Raw genomic sequence first — 16,753 nt, 5'->3', positions numbered from 1 at the left:
ACTCTGTCGCCCCCTTCTCCTTTTGCCTTCAATCGTTCCCAGCTTCGCGGTCTTTTCCAATGAGTCGGCTCCCTGCATCAGGTGGCCAAAGCATTGGGGTTGCAGCATCAGTCCTTTCAGTGAATATTCAGGGTTGATTTCCTTTAGGATTGACTGATTTTAAGTGCCTTGTTTTGTCGCTAAGTCCTGTCTGACTCTTTGAGACCCCACGGACTGTAGTCCGCCAGGCTCCTTTGTCCATGGAGCCTGGATTGTCCAGGCTAGAAAACTGGGAGTGGGTTGCCATTTCCTTCCTCAGGAGGTCTTCCCGACCCAGGAATGGAACCCACGTCTCCCGCATTGGCGGGCGGATTCTTTGTCACCAGGTAAGTCCTTCCAGTTAATTAACCTAAGTTTATTTAAACATCACGTGTTTCCTGGGAGTAGTGAAAGTTGGAAGAGGCGAACTTTGCCCTACCCGCAAACAAAAAACTAAATCATGTGGCCCCTCCCCCTCGCTTCTCCAACCCGAAGTTAGGGGAAAAAAAAAAAAGGAGGGGGGGGGTCTCAAAATCCCGAAAACCTCGTATCCCCTAAAAACGCTGGGTTTTGCAGCACTGGCGAAGCTGAGAAGGACCTGAGCGGTGCAAGCCGGTACAGGGCAATGCCAATCTGCGACAGGGTCTGGGGACAGGGTTCAGACAGCAAATACGAGCGGGTGGGGCATGTCCTGGAACTAACAGGGGCGCTGGGCGGAGCCGGAGTCTGGGGGGCGCGGCGGTTGGGGAGGGACCCCAGAGCCCAGTACCTTCTCCAGAAGTAGCCGCATGAGGTGCTCGTGCGAGCGGCGGGCCTCACAGCCCTGCCGCACGTAAGCCGGCGACACCAGCCGCTCGCCCGCCGCGAAGAGCTCGCGGTTCATGTCCGTAGTGGCGACAGCTGTCGGAGACCGGAGAACAACTGACACACAACAAATACACCCCGGAACCAGGAGACGACTCACCTCCTGGACGGTACGGGAAGGCCTTGGGACAAAAACCTCCGTCTCGCTCTCGCACATGCGCGAACCGCTCCTAATAGTGTGCCTGAAGACGAAGCATTTGCGCCTGCGCAAGGGTGTAGGTCGTTTGGCAGGCTTCAACCAGTACAGGAAATTAGCCCTGCCCATAGATATGAAGGAACGACTTTGCACCTGAGAGCAGCGGCTGAGGAGATTCAGGGCCAAGTGAGTGTCTTCCCTGAAGAAAAAATTTCCTAGGTTACGCTGTATTCCAGTCCTGTTGAATGGTGAGATATCTGAGTCTGCTCTTCAGCCTTACTCAGGCCATGTTTCTCAGATTCCAGACCCGTTCATCCCTTCCTTCATAGATCTCAACATTGACAGTTGTCTGGAAACCCCATTTGAAATAGCAGTGCCCCCACTCCTTTTCTCCTTTGCACCACAAAATTTTTGTCCATAACACTTATCATCCACCTCCTGATGAGACGTTTATAACAAACATACACATACACACACGTACACCCAAAAGAATGTAAACCCTCTAAAGGGCAGGGCCTTGGTATTTGCTGTGGTACTCCCCAAATGCCTGGGAAAGTGCCCAGAATATAGTAGGGGCTCAAATTTTTTTTTTTTAAATATTGAATTAATGAGTTACTTTTGACTTTTCAACAACCTAGCACTAGGTGCTTGAGATGGAGATGAAAAGGCAGGATCCCTCCCATTGATTTCCTTGCAGTCTTCACTCTAGGTGAGCCTACAATAATTCTTTAAATTACTCTTCTAGTGGTATGCTGGGGCCCATTTACAATAGTTCATATTCTCTTTCAAGAGGTGATTGTCAAATGTTCAATAATTTTGTGAGTTGGTTTTTAAATACAGTGGCTCTTAATTGTAAGTTTACAATTAAGCCAATTGTCTTAAAAGCAAAATATGCTAAACACTCAAACTCGTAATTTCCCAATTATTTTTCTACATTTTACTATTATCTGTGCTCTTGAGATTATTTACATCTGCTGTACTGTATGGTGGAAACAGGATATAATGGCACCTTACTTCACATCTCTTTCCAACTACCTGTTCAGTGGCATCCTACTGGTAAATTAAAACTGGCCAAGGTGGGAGTATTTACACCATGGAAATCCACTGAAATCAGTAATCTTTACAAATCAGACCCTTCGCTCCCAATCCCCCACACCCACCACACCCCACTCCCCTGGGACTCATTGTTTAACAGGTAACCTGGTGGCTCAGACAGTAAAGAATCTTTCTGCAATGCAGGAGAGCTAGGTTTGATCCTTTGGTTGGAGAGATCCCCTGGAGAAGGAAATGGCAACCCACTCCACTGTTCTTGCCTGGAGAATTCTATAGACAGAGAAGCCTGGTAAACTACAGTCCATGGGGTCCCAAAGGACACAACTGAATGACTAAAGCTTTCACACTCAACCACTGTTCCTACTGTGTATTCCCAGACCATCCTGCCATTTATCAGCCATGATACTTGCCAGATTGCATTTCAGTTGATAATTTTCTGTCTTCCTCAGCTAGACTGTGAGCTCCTTATTGATGAGGGTTATGTTTGACACTTGTGTTCAAAGCACAGCACTGAACATCTATATGATAAATGTTCAACAGCTTCCCCTTGCCAACAGTCTCCAATCAGAGCACACCTGAACCCTTCCCCTTTTCTAACATAAAGCTTTTCCACTCCCCTGCCTGCCTTTGAGTCTGCCAAATGCAAGTGATGATGACTAAATCTCTTACACTAGCAAGTTCTGAATTTGTTTTAAAACTTGCTAGTTCTGAAGTTTCTGTTATTTGGATGGTTTTCATTAATTTCCATAGTTTTCCTGGAGACTCCACTGAGACACGATCTGAACTGTCCATCACCATGGACCCCAGCCTTCAGCCGGATGAGGTTCTCACAGATACCCCAATGCCCCCCTGCTTCTGGCTGTCAAGTCTGTGTCAACATGGTAAGTAAGTGCCAAATCTGGGCTCCACTGTTTTTGTGTTGAGTTATTCAACTATTTATTATAAGTTTGGTACCCAGGTTTTGTTATTAGTTCCCATATATTTGACATCCTTGGAATCAGACCATTCCTTTCCATGCTTTTTGGTTCTCTTTAATACTTCTATTTTGTATTGTGCTGTTTGAAAGTGTTGTCAAAGGAAGAAGAATCATAAGGTAGAACACAGGCACAGGTCCTCTAAACTGTTGTTCAAACCAGTGTCACAGACTGATGAGTATTGATCTAATGAGGGCTATTCTTACCAGACCAGCATCCACTTGGACAAATTTTGTCATGAGTCACCAGTGAAACTGGATGAGATTCAACTTTCATCTTGATTTTTGTTCTGATTTTTGTTCTGTTTTGATCTAGAGGGCGTTCACTCAAATTCACTCACCTGCCAAGGGTGGAAAATTTGTTGAGTCTATGTTCAGAGTGGTCTTGAAACACAAAGAGACCAAACATCTCTTTTAACCAACTATTGCCAGCTCTCCTGAGGTCATCTAAGCTTAGAATCTCTTTTCCTCCAGGAAAAATGGCTGCTGCTTATATACGGATGGTCAGCCTCATCAATTCCCGGTAGACAGGGATGCTACTATTACTAAATTAAACCCTGTCATTTTTGTTCAACTATCTGTATTTACTCACCTCAAGTGTTCAAAGATAAGTCAGTATACTGAAAGTGTTTTCCTTTTTCAGAAAGGTTCTCTGAAAAAGGAAAAAAGTTCTTCAATAGCTTCATTTACTGGCATTTCTAAATACAAAAATCCCTTTTGTCTATATGTGCATAAGTAATCTGGACAAACCCTTGGGGTTTTAATTCAACTTCATGGGAACCATCAAAAATCTATTGCTAGACCCTTGACCTCATTGGAAAGATTTATCCCCCATAGTAGTATCTGTTGCTTAAAAAAATAAGTAATTGTTGATGTTTTTACTGAACTAGCTCTAGGATCCTCATTTGACCTCATAGTTCCTCATATAGGACAGACATTAATGCTGGCTGAGAACATGCAACACTTTTCAGCCAGCTGATTAACCTCCTGTGACATTATTACTCTTGTACTCTCACATTACTAACTAATCACCACTCCAACACTGAATTTTGCCACTCTGCCAGAGGAAGGTGAACAGCACAATTGTCTTGCCTTTGTTAGGGGATGTTCTGTACATGACTCAAATGTATTAGAGAATGCCACTGAGAACTGAGGTCTAATATTATTTGTTGATGGCTCATACCTCAAAACTGAATCTGGAGGTTATCAAGCAGGATATACTATCACTAACTTAATCTCTCCTTTGGAAATCAGTCCTCTGCCTGAGGTAAAAATCAGCCCAAATGGCAGAACTTTATTGCACTTAATAGAGCTAGTCAATTAACTGAAGACCAGACAGTAAACATACTTGAATGTAAGCTTTTGAAGTAGTACCTGACTTTGAGCACAGTGCTAGAAGTCTCATTTTAAAAATGGACAAGTTGGTAAACTTTAGATGCATTCCTACTTCTTAGAGGGGCGACTGTTATGCAAATGGAGGCTCATGCAGGAAGAGGGCATGCATGTGTGCATGCTAAATCGCTTCAGTCCTGTCAGACTTTTTGCAAGCTTATGGACTATAGCCTGCCAGGCTCCTCTGCCCATGGGATTCTCCAGGCAAGAATACTGGAGTGGGTAACAATTCCCTTCTCCAGGGGCTCTTTCCCCATCTAGGATCCAACCCATGTCTCCTGCATTGCAGGCAGATTCCTTATATATTTACTTAAAACTGCATTGGTGACGTCTAGAAAGAAACCTCCTGGAAAACAGAAACTATGACTATTTATTCACCTACTTTTCTAGCAGTTAGCGTGGTGTCTGGCACATGGTAAGCATTCACAGATTTGAATGAATAAATAATTAGAATGAGTCCCAGAGATTGCTTATCATTTGGTGGTTGCTGAATGAACCCAGATATGAAGAGAGGGGAGAGAGCCAGAGACAAATCAGTGACACCTCATGAGATGAGGGTATTTCAAATTAAGGAGATATTTTCCAAAGACAGATGCAAATAAACAAATAATGACCATATCACTTTGTCATTCCTTTCACATGTGTTCTAAATGTTCAGGGTAGGGGGAAATGACAAGTCTCACAAAGCATGGCAGGATATGGCTGTCGTCAACCTCATTAATGAGACCTCTTAAGCAATTTGAAGCAAAATACCTTTCACACCAATGTCAAGCTTCAAAGAGGAGTCGGAAGTAAGGGAGTGGTAGAATCAGTAACTAGGTTTCTCAGAGAAGTCTCCTGTGATTAGAACAAGAAAAAAGAAATATAGTAATTGCATTTTGCTAAGACTCAGAATTCAGAGATCCTGGTCTTGCCTTCATCTGTATTTCAGATGGAGAGAGATGAAATAAAAGTAGATGTGGATGTAGCAGAAGGGAAATGAAGACCTTCCTTGGGATGAGTAAAGCAATTCTTTCTCCAGAAGGAGGAGAGGTGGGTAGAGAAAGCTTCTTCCAAGCAGGAAAACTGAGATTATTGCAATAACTTCAAAAGCAGGGACCAAGAAGAAAGCTGTGGGAGACTTCTCAGGAGTCTGTGAACTGGCCCAGAGCCTGAGGCTTGCTGCATTTAACAGAGAGTGAAGAGGCCCTTCGCTCAGAGGCCCTTGGCTCAGAGTGATGGTGGGTGGGGGAGCAGTGATAAAGAACTGGGTGGCTGGTGGTCAAGTAGCAGTGAGAAAGGAGCCTCTGGAATCAGGCAGATGGAACTCAGAGGCTGGCTCCTCCTCTTCCTCCAGCATGTGTGTGTTAGTCACTCAGTTGTGTCCGACTCTTTGTGACCCCATGGACTGTAGTCCACCAGGCTTCTCTGTCCATTGGATTCTACAGGAAAGAATAACTAGAGTGGATTGCTGTTCCCGTCTCCAGAGGATCTTCCCTACCCAGGAATCGACCCCTGCTCTCCTGCATTGCAGGCAGATTCTTTACCATTTGAGCTATAGGGAAGTCAGCACCAGCATAAACTTGTGCAATTTACCTGTCTCTCTAGAAAGACCCCAGCTCTCTCCTCTATGAAAGGATCCTAATAATAGTGCAGGGAAGGAATGATAGGTGTAAAGAACTCAGCCCAGTACTTGCACTGATGGAGCACTCAGCAAGTGGGAGACCTTGGTTTCTGCTGTTGCAGCCATTTGTGGCCATGGCAGTGAGTGTGTCACTTGACCCTGAGTGTGGAGAGTGTGGACTGTCTCACTCAGCCTACTTCTCATTGGTCTTACTAGAAGTGAAAGTGTTCGTCGCTCAGCATTGTCCAGTTCTTTGTAACCTCATGGACTGTAGCACGCCAGGCTCCTCTGTCCATGGAATTCTCCAGGCAAGAATACTGGAGTGGGTTGCCATTCATTTCTCCACTGTATCTTCCCAACCCAAGTCTCCTGCATTGCAGGCAGATTCTTTACTGTCTGAGCCACCAGGGAAGCCCCCTTACTAAAAACTGGACAATTACAAACTACATTCTCTGGACTCCCAACTAGCATTATAGAAACAAATTAAGTTTAGCCAATTAGATGTACTTCCATGAGACTTAGAAGGTGGAAGACATTTCCTGCTTTTTTTCTGACTGTTAATTGTCACTGGCAAACAAGGCAGTAGAGACATGGAATTTTTCGTCCTGGGATCCAGAGGTGGTATGGCCTCCTGATACCAGGAACACAGTCTCAGCTCTGGGTTCTTGACATAAGCAGCCTTAGCAGTAGCCACAGAGGTGGTAGTTCCCCTGGTAGGTCAGTTCTGTAGTATTCTAGAATGCATTTCCAGAGGCCCAGTCTAGAGTCCATATCCCTTGACCCCTCAATGATTTTGTAAACACCTTATTCCCTACATTAAGTCCCTTCACAGTTAAATACCTAGAGCCATGTCCACTGCCAGCACTCAATCCTACTACACTAGGTGTTTGGATTTATTTCTTTCACAATCTCAGTTGTCACATTTTTCACATGTGAAGAAAAACAGTGTTTTTAAAACATCATTCACTTTACCTGGTAACATTATCCTCCCTGAGTTAGTCATACCTCCTGGAAGATTGACCAATTACCCCATCCCTGTGTAACTAAGTCTGAGGCATTGTCATCTCCTGGTGACAGCTGCCCAAATTGCTACTGTGATGCTGGGGAGGGAGTAATCAGAGTTAGAAGAATCAGAATAGAGCAGACTCCACAATCCCAAACCAAGAAAGGGGAGCCCAATCAATACTGATGTCCTTATGGAATATTGAAAGTGTGGTTGTTGACAAAGAAGAATTTCCCCAGTACTGCTCAAAAGAGATGGAGTACTAATGACTCAATATGAGTCTTTCTGTCAGCTTGGCAGATTTAGCCTTTTCATCAAGAATGACTCACCATGCCTCATCAGTGACTGTATTGCTTTAAAATAACCACTCCCTTTGCAATGGACTCAAATCTTCTTCAGAAGGAAGGAAGGAAGTAAATACACTCTGCAACCTTTTCATCTTGGTTTCCCTGTTGATAAAAGACCATGCTACCCATCTGACACCTGTGCTGGTGTGGTTGTAACTTCTCTATCTCCCTAGACACTAATGAGTTAGCATTCTAGCTTTTTTTCAGCTTTTTGTGAAGCTGGAATCATTTTATCAATGATTCAGTTTTCCAGAGTCTGAAAACTTTGTACAGAGAAGTGAGAATATCTTGTGAACCTACTGATCTGAATCAAACCTCTGAGCTCATCTGTATGAGAAGCCCTAAAAAGCGTGACTTGCATTCCAAAGTGGACAAATATACTCTTTGTTCAGTTCCTAATTACCTGCATATGGAATATTCAACACCATTTATTTTCATTCCATTAGGAAACTAATTGAAAAGGCTGCTGCAGTTGCTGCTAAGTCGCTTCAGTCATGTCCGACTCTGTGCAACCCCATGGATAGTAGCCTACCAGACTCCTCTGACCATAGAATTCTCTAGGCAAGAGTACTGGAGTGGGTTGCCATTTCCTTCTCCAAATTAAAAGGCTAGGCTCTTGAGTTCAAGAGATATGGATTCAAATCCTGATCTTAGGCTTCCTGGCTCTGTGATCAAGTTACTTTACTTCTCTGTTTTTTATTTTCCTATTTTTTTGGGCTCCAAAATCACTGCAGATGGTTACTGAAGCCATGAAATTAAAAGACGCTTACTCCCTGGAAGAAAAGTTATGACCAACCTAGATAGCATATTCAAAAGCAGAGACATTACTTTACCAACAAAGGTCTCTCTAGTCAAGGCTATGGTTTTTCCAGTGGTCATGTATGGATGTGAGAGTTGGACTGTGAAGAAGGCTGAGCGCCGAAGAATTGATGCTTTTGAACTGTGGTGTTAGAGAAGACTCTTGAGAGTCCCTTGGACTGCAAGGAGATCCAACCAGTCCATTCTGAAGGAGATCAGCCCTGGGATTTCTTTGGAAGGAATGATGCTAAAGCTGAAACTCCAGTACTTTGGCCACCTCATGCGAAGAGTTGACTCATTGGAAAAGACTCTGATGCTGGGAGGGATTGGGGGCAAGAGGAGAAGGGGACGACAGAGGATGAGATTGCTGGATGGCATCACTGACTTGATGGATGTGAGTCTGAGTGAACTCCGGGAGTTTGTGATGGACAGGGAGGCCTGGCATGCTAAAATTCATGGGGTCGCAAAGAGTCAGACATGACTGAATGACTGAACTGAACTGAACTGAACTGAACAGAACTGAACTGAATGTGTAAAAGGAAGCAGTAAGAATACCTACTTTTAATGCAGATGGCCAATAAGTGCATGAAAAGATGTTCAACATTACTAATCATTAGAGAAAGGCAAATCAATGCCACCATGCCATACCATCTAACAATTGTCAGGATGGCTATTGTCAAAAAGAACACAAATAATAAATAATGACAAGGATGTTCAGAGAAGGGAACCTTCCTGCATTGTTGGTAGGCATGTAAATTGATGCAGTCACTATGGGGAAAATGCTATGGAAGTTTCTCAAAAAAAACTAAAAGTAGAACTACTGTGTGTGTGTGTGTGTGTGTGTGTGTGTGTGCGAGTCACTCAATCATGTCTGACTTTTTGCAACCCCAGGGACTGTAGCCCACCAGACTCCTCTGTCCATGAAATTCTCCAGGCAAGAATACTGGAGTGGGTAGCCATTCTCTTCTTCAGGGATCTTCCCAACCCAGTGATCAAACCTAGGTCTCCCACATTGCAGGCAGATTCTTTACTGTCTGAGCCACCAGGGAAGCCAGAACTACTGGATAACCCAGCAAATCCACTCCTAGGTGTATTTTTTTTTTAAAGAAACACTAATAGAAAGATACATGCACCTTAATATTCATAGCAGCATTATTTACAATTGCCAAGATATGGAAGCAACTTAAGTGTCCATCAACAGATTAATGGATAAAGAAGATGTGCTCTCTCTCTCTCTCTCTCTCTCTCTCTCTCCATATATATACACAATGGAATATTACCTCATCAGTTCAGTTCAGTTGCTCAGTCGTGTCTGACTCTTTGCGATCCCATGAATTGCAGCACGCCAGGCCTCCCTGTCCATCACCAACTCCCGGAGTTCACCCAAACTCATGTGCATCGAGTCGGTGATGCCATCCAGCCATCTCATCCTCTGTCGTCCCCTTCTCCTCCTGCCCACAATCCCTCCCAGCATCAGGGTCTTTTCCAGTGTCAACTCTTCATATGAGGTGGTCGAAGTATTGGAGTTTCAGCTTCAGCATCAGTCCTTCCAATGAACACCCAGGGCTGATCTCCTTTAGGATGGACTGGTTGCATCTCCTTGCAGTCCAAGGGACTCTCAAGAGTCTTCTCCAACACCACAATTCAAAAGCATCAATTCTTCAGCGCTCAGCTTTCTTCACAGTCCAACTCTCACATCCATACATGACCACTGGAAAAACCATAGCCTTGACTAGATGGACCTTTGTTGGCAAAGTAATATCTCTTCTTTTCAATATGCTATCTAGGTTGGTCATAATTTTCCTTCCAAGGAGTAAGCGTCTTTTAATTTCCTGGCTGCAATCACCATCTGCAGTGATTTTGGAGCCCCAGAAATAAAGTCTGACACTGTTTCCACTGTTTCCCCATCTATTTCCCATGAAGTGATGCGACCAGATGCCATGATCTTATGCAGCATGATCAATGCAAGGAAATAGAGGAAAACAACAGAATGAGGAAGACTAGAGATCCTTCAAGAAAATTAGAGATACCAAGGGAACATTTCATGCAAAGATGGGCTCAATAAAGGACAGAAATGGTATGGATCTAACAGAAGCAGAAGATATTAAGAAGATGTGGCAAGAATACATAGAAGAACTGTACAAAAAAGATCTTCATGACCCAGATAATCACAATGGTGTGATCACTCACCTAGAGCCAGACATCCTGGAATGTGAAGTCAAGTGGGCCTTAGAAAGCATCACTACGAACAAAGCTAGTGGAGGTGATGGAATTCCGGTTGAGCTATTTCAAATCCTAAAAGATGATGCTGTGAAAGTGCTGCACTCAATATGCCAGCAAATTTGGAAAACTCAGCAGTGGCCACAGGACTGGAAAAGGTCAGTTTTCATTCCAATCCCTAAGAAAGGCAATGCCAAAGAATGCTCAAACTACCACACAATTGCACTTATCTCACACACTAGTTAAGTAATGTTCAAAATTCTCCAAGCCAGGCTTCAGCAATATGTGAACCGTGAACTTCCAGATGTTCCAGCTGGTTTTAGAAAAGGCAGAGGAACCAGAGATCAAATTGCCAACATCCGCTGGATCATGGAAAAAGCAAGAGAGTTCCAGAAAAACATCTGTTTCTGCTTTATTGACTATGCCAAAGCCTTTCACTGTGTGGATACAATAAACTGTGGAAAATTCTTCAAGAGATGGAATACCAGGCCACCTGACCTGCCTCTTGAGAAACTTATATGCAGGTCGGGAAGCAACAGTTAGAACTGGACATGGAACAACAGACTGGTTCCAAATAGGAAAAGGAGTACATCAAGGCTGTATATTGTCACCCTACTTATTTAATTTATATGCAATGTACATCATGAGAAATGCTGGGCTGGAAGAAGCACAAGCTGGAATCAAGATTGCTGGGAGAAAATAAGAATAACCTCAGATATGCAGATGATACCACCCTTATGGCAGAAAGTGAAGAGGAACTAAAAAAGCCTTTTGATATTACCTCATAACTCAGCCATAAAAAAGAATGAAATTTTTCCATTCCCAGTGACATGAATGGACTTCAAATTTAAATTATTTGCTGAATGTCACAGGAATGCAAAGATGAGCGAGCCATAATCAAAATCCTTTAGATATATCTGATCTAATATATACAACCTGTGTATAAGTAACAATGAGTCTGAATGTCTGAATGAGCTGTGCTGTGTAATTCAAGATCCCATCCAACTTAGACAACAAGCTTAAGTAGGACATACTTTTTGAAAGTGGACCAGGTCTCTGTCCAGTGATAGGTAGAAGGAGTGTTCCAGGAGGAGGGCAGTAGAAGAGTAATAGTATGGAGATAAAAATAAGCCTGATGGGACTTTGGTAGGGAAGTGGACCTTAAAGGCCAACTCAAACTTCAGCAGTTGGATTGCAAAAGGAACCACAAATGCTTCCCCATCCAACATCCACAACTTAGGTAATTGTATCCCACACTGACACTGGACTTGGTCATGCAGCTCTTTTTGACCAGTGGGATGGATGGCAGCAAATGTGATTCAGGTAGAGACTTGCTGCTGCTGCTGCTGCTGCTAAGTCGCTTCAGTCGTGTCCAACTCTGTGACCCCATAGACAACAGCCCACCAGGCTCCCTGTCTCTAGGATTCTCCAGGCAAGAGCATTGGAGTGGGTTGCCAGTTCCTTCTCCAATGCACGAAAATGAAAAGTGAAAGTGAAGCCGCTCAGTCGTGTCTGACTCTTAGTGACCCATGGACTGCAGCCTACCGGGCTCCTCTGTCCATGGGATTTTCCAGGCAAGAGTACCGGAGGTAGAGACGTGAGAAGAGCTGATATGTGTAGGCTGATCCACCCTGCTGCCACGTGAATAATCCTGCTTTAGCCAGTTGGATGGTGATGAGAAACACGTGGTCCAGTACTCTCCTTTGCCCAAGTCAACAGTCAGCACTGCCAGGGGAACAGCAGTCTAGCTCCCTGCAGCTGGCCATAGATCAAGAGCAAGCTCAGTCAACACCAGCGAGGGAATCACCCAGTGGGGCCGACGCCAGGGAACTGTTAGCATGTTAATGGTGGTTGTTTTAAGCCAATGCATTTTGGCGTGGCTTGTTAAACAGCATAAGCCTGCTGATAATGAGAATGAGAGATATTCAGAGGTGGGGGCAGGTGAGCAAATATGACATGCTATGCAGATAGATGTATGCTTTCAAAATTGTAGGCACATTGTAAATATTAGATTAAGCAAAATAATTGTTAATTTCAACAACATTCCCAGGTAATTCTTTTGCACTATTAAAGTTTGAGAAGCACTAATGTGTCCTAAAAATGCAAACTGAATCCACATTGACCACTAACCTAGTCTTTCCTTTCCTAGTCAGATAGTTTTACTTCTCTAGATGCTTTAGTATACCTGTCTTCCTGCCTGCTTCCTACTATAGCTTTAGTAAAAACAAAACACACACATCAACCCTCCCCCCTGCAAAACAACAACAAAAACCCACCATTATCCTTTGATATTATCAAGAAACTGTATGTATGTGTTTTATTTCCCCATCCAGGTTTTGAACTAATTAGGAAATAAGACAAAGGATAAAGCAGAAGGGAGATAAAATATTTTCTTTATCACTGATAAAGTCTAGGTTAAAGACGTGCCAAATGGGCTTCTCTGGTGACTCTGATCATAAAGAATCCACCTACAATGCAAAGGACATGGATTCGGTCCCTGGGTTGGAAAGATCCACTGGAGAAGGGAATGACTACCCACTCCAGTATTCTTGCCTGGGGGATTCCATGGACAGAGAAGCCTTGCAGGCTACGAGAGTCCATGGGGTCGCAAAGAGTTGGACCAGATGAGCTACTAACCCCCACACAAACACAAATGGGATTCCCCTGCAGCATCCAGTATTAACCAGAGGGAGGAGACCGGTAGGCTGCAGTCCATAGCATTGCAAAGAGTCAGACACAACTGAGCAACTTCCCTTTCACTTTTCACTTTCATGCATTGGAGAAGGAAATGGCAACCCACTCCAGTGTTCTTGCCTGGAGAATCCCAGGGATGGGGGAGCCTGGTGGGCTGCCATCTATGGGGTCACACAGAGTCGGACACGACTGAAGTGACTTAATGGCAGCCGTAGTAGTAACCGTAGTGAGTGCTGGCCCAGGGCAGTCTCCCCAAAGAGAAAGAGAAGGAAGTTCTAGCTAGGGGAGGGGGAAGAGTTAGTGAAGTGCTGGAGAGAGCCAGAAGAGTTGCTTGTGCGTAAAAGAAACTCTGGGAATGGGGACAGATATCAGTATGTGTGTGTGTGGTGGTAAGAGAAATAAGTTCTGTATAATGTTGTCATGGGCTTCGCTTGTGGCTCTGCTGCTGCTGCTAAGTCGCTTCAGTCGTGTCTGACTCTGTGCAACCCCAGAGACGACAGCCCACCAGGCTTCACCGTCCCTGGGATTCTCCAGGCAAAAACACTGGAGTGGGTTGCCGTTTCCTTCTCCAATGCATGAAAGTGAAAAGTGAAAGGGAAGTCGCTCAGTCATTCCCCACTCTTAGCGACCCCATGGACTGCAGTCTGCCAGGCTCCTCTGTCCATGGATTTTCCAGGCAAGAGTACTGGAGTGGGGTGCTATTGCCTTCTCTGTCCCTTGTGGCTCAGCTGGTAAAAAATCCTCCTGTAATGCAGGAGACCTGGGTTTGATCCATGGATTGGGAAGATCCCCTGGAGAACGTAAAGGCTACCCACTCCAGTATTCTGGCTTGGAGAATGCCATGGACTGTATAGTCCAGGGGATTGCAAAAAGTTGGACAAGACTGAGAGACTTTCATTTTCTGCCCCTACCACCACTTGGATAACAACAGAGAAAAGAAAGAAAAAAGAATGTTGTCATCCTAATTGCTTAGAAGTCACTTAAGAGCCAAATTCTTTAGAAATGATGTGTAATGATGATTGATTGATGGTGTAATCTTTTGCTAAAAGGAAATAATATTGTAATTTGTGATTTTGAAAAATTAGATGGAGTTTAGGCTGAATAGTAATGATAACAAAGAACATGTTTGAAAGTTTATGAACAGAATAATACCAAACTGAGGTGAATGAAAAGCAATGTAGATTTGAGGGAAGCAAGAATTTATTTATGAAGATTGATATTTGGCCCAGGAATGGAAAGACCCATCAATGACTTCCATGTGCCTTCCAACCCTATGACTTTGAGTTGCCCTAAGACACTGTACTATTACTATTAATAATGATCATGGTAACAGTAGTTAAGCTTTTTGAGCACTTACTGTGGGCCTGGTACTGAACTATAAGAACAATATTTTATTTAAGCCTCATAACAAGACAATAAGGTCAGTATTTTTATTACCACTCTTCTCATTTTGTGGATGAGGAAATCAATACTTAGAAAGGTTAATGACTCATCTAAGGTCATATAACTAGTAAGTGATAGAGTGAGGATTCAAACCAGGGCACCAGTGTAATGGTCATCTATACTCATGATCTTCATTTTAACTAACTTTTTATTATTTCCATTTCAAGTGTAATACATTTTTGGTATATACCCCCCAAATTAGAAAATTCAGATTTTAAAAAAGAGAAGAAAATAAAAATCACCTATAGTTTTCCAGAGAAAGATAACCGTTTCTATTAAAATTGTTGTATATACTCATCCAGTCTCTCTTCTGTGCCCATATCTGCTACTTCTGTTGTTGTTTTACAAAAGAGGAAATATATTGTATATGTTTCATTACCTGCCTTTCATACTTTAACAATGCATTATAACATTTTCCATGTCATTCTAAAGCATGTTTTCTTCTGAAATACCATTTTAAATGTCGTATTTTATAATGTTATGAATTCATTATAATGTATTTAACCAATCTCCTATTACAGGTTATTTAGATTGTTAAAATATTTTCACTGTTATAAACAATTCTGTGGTGAACATTTTTATAGCATCATCTTTGCATTCATCCTTATTTCAGACATTATTTTTGCCTGCCCCAAAGCCATTTCTTCTCCTGGTGTTTGCTCCTAAGGAAACCTCAATTTTTAGAAGTTAGTAGAGAGATGTCCTTTGAACTAGACAACTTTCCTCAACCCCTGTTGTGATTTAGTGTGGCCACATGACTGAGTTCACGCATTCAATGGGGTGTAAGTGAAAGCAATCAGGCCTTTTCTAGTCAAATCTCAAAGAAGTAGCTGTGCTTGCCCCGTTCTCTGTGTACCCATCCTCTAGAGAGGTACAGCTGCTGCTGTGCGTGGCCCCCAAGGGTAGCTATGTTAGGCAGGGTTTGATAGAGAAACAGAACTTATAGGATATATATAGAGAGAGGGAGAGAGAAAGAATTCTTTTGTAATCAGCCTTTTATTTTGTTTAGGACTTTAATGGAATCGATAAGGCCTGACCACATTAGGGATGACAATCTGCTTTTCTCAATGTACTGATTCAAATATCTCATCCAGAAACTCCCTCACAGATACACCCAGAGATAATGTTTAACCAAACCTCTGGGCACCCTCGACCCAGTGCAGCTGACACATAAAATTAACCATCAAAGTGACAGAGTCAGAAGATGAAAAGAGTGTAGGTACTTGATTGCCAGTTGAAGGAGAAATGCTCACAGAACAGAAGATCTTCCTTGAACTCTTCTTTTGGTAAAAAATAAACTCAATTATGTTGGAGTCATTATACGAATATTTCTGCTCTCCCATAATAAACGTTGCTGAAAAACCACACATTCAGCAAAATTATACATTCAAAATAATGCTTTTAGGAATATTATATTTATAGTCAGACCACTAAAAATGTATGCAAGTTTATAACGAGGGCATGAACAAAAACAGTCATTGGTGCCTTGGGAGACAACTTGGACAGTTTAGGCAGGAAGCTCAGCATGGTTGGAAGTTGCTCCAAGGCTATTAAAATGCTATTAAAAATAATTGTATGGAGTTATAGAGATGGAGAACAGATTAGCTATTGCTCAGGGTTAGAGATGTAGTGGACTTCCCAGGTGGCACAGTGGTAAAGAATCTGCCTACCAATGCAGGAGACCCAAGAGATGTGCTTTCAATCCATGGATCGGACAGATCCCCTGGAGGAGGAAATGGCAACCCACTCCAGTATTCTTGCCTGGACAGTTCCACAGACAGAAGAGCCTGGCGGGCTACAGTCCGTGAGGTCGCAAAGAGTCTGACACCAATGAGTGACTGAGCACGTACACACACAGAGATGGTGGGAGAGGAGGCTGGCTGTGGCTGTGAAGTAGTAGTACAAGGGAGCCTTGGGTGATGGAAGAGTTATGTAGCTTAGTGTCAGAAGTAGTTATGCTAATCTACATGTATGATAAATTTGCATAGATCTACACACACACACACACACACACACACACACAGCACACACAGTGTGGGTAGAACTGGTCAAATTTGAAGAAGCTCCGTAGATCATACCAGCCACCAGTATCAGCTTCCTGGCTTTGATGCTGTACTACAGTTGTGCAAGATATTACCTGTGGGGAAGCTGGGTTCATCAGGGCATATTAAAGCTCCCTATACTTCTTTTTTTTTTAAATTTCCAACAA

General features: G+C 43.2%; 2 protein-coding genes across 5 annotated transcripts in view; one reads left to right on the top strand and one right to left on the bottom strand.

Annotated features, from left to right (window-relative positions):
- SEPSECS (Sep (O-phosphoserine) tRNA:Sec (selenocysteine) tRNA synthase) overlaps positions 1–1,138 on the bottom strand; it is a 39,018-nt gene extending 37,880 nt beyond the window's left edge. Inside the window, exon 1 of one of the 3 annotated variants that reach the window (XR_015166221.1) lies at positions 788–1,054. Coding sequence is in view for 2 of the 3 variants with exons in the window: in XM_086407775.1 (XP_086263901.1) it covers positions 788–1,039 (252 nt within the window). In the remaining variant the exon portion in view is untranslated. Of the gene's footprint in view, positions 1–787 lie in introns of all 3 variants that reach the window. The other 2 variants (XM_086407776.1, XM_086407775.1) reach the window with 2 other exon arrangements.
- Positions 1,037–16,753, top strand: part of PI4K2B (phosphatidylinositol 4-kinase type 2 beta) — a 104,839-nt gene continuing 89,122 nt past the window's right edge. The window contains exons 1-2 of one of the 2 annotated variants that reach the window (XM_086407779.1): positions 1,037–1,204; positions 2,822–2,952. In XM_086407779.1, the coding sequence (XP_086263905.1) occupies positions 2,868–2,952 (85 nt within the window). In that variant the 5' untranslated portion in view covers positions 1,037–1,204; positions 2,822–2,867. Of the gene's footprint in view, positions 1,267–2,821; positions 2,953–16,753 lie in introns of both variants that reach the window. The other variant, XM_086407780.1, reaches the window with a different exon arrangement.

The sequence above is a fragment of the Bos grunniens genome, chromosome 6 (assembly GCF_055505025.1).
Source record: "Bos grunniens cultivar Pamir isolate PY7600 chromosome 6, Bosgru_T2T1.0, whole genome shotgun sequence".
In the NCBI taxonomy this organism is placed as follows: Eukaryota; Metazoa; Chordata; class Mammalia; order Artiodactyla; family Bovidae; genus Bos; species Bos grunniens.
Note: the sequence above shows the minus strand (reverse complement) of the source record. Positions and strands in the feature narration are given on the sequence as shown.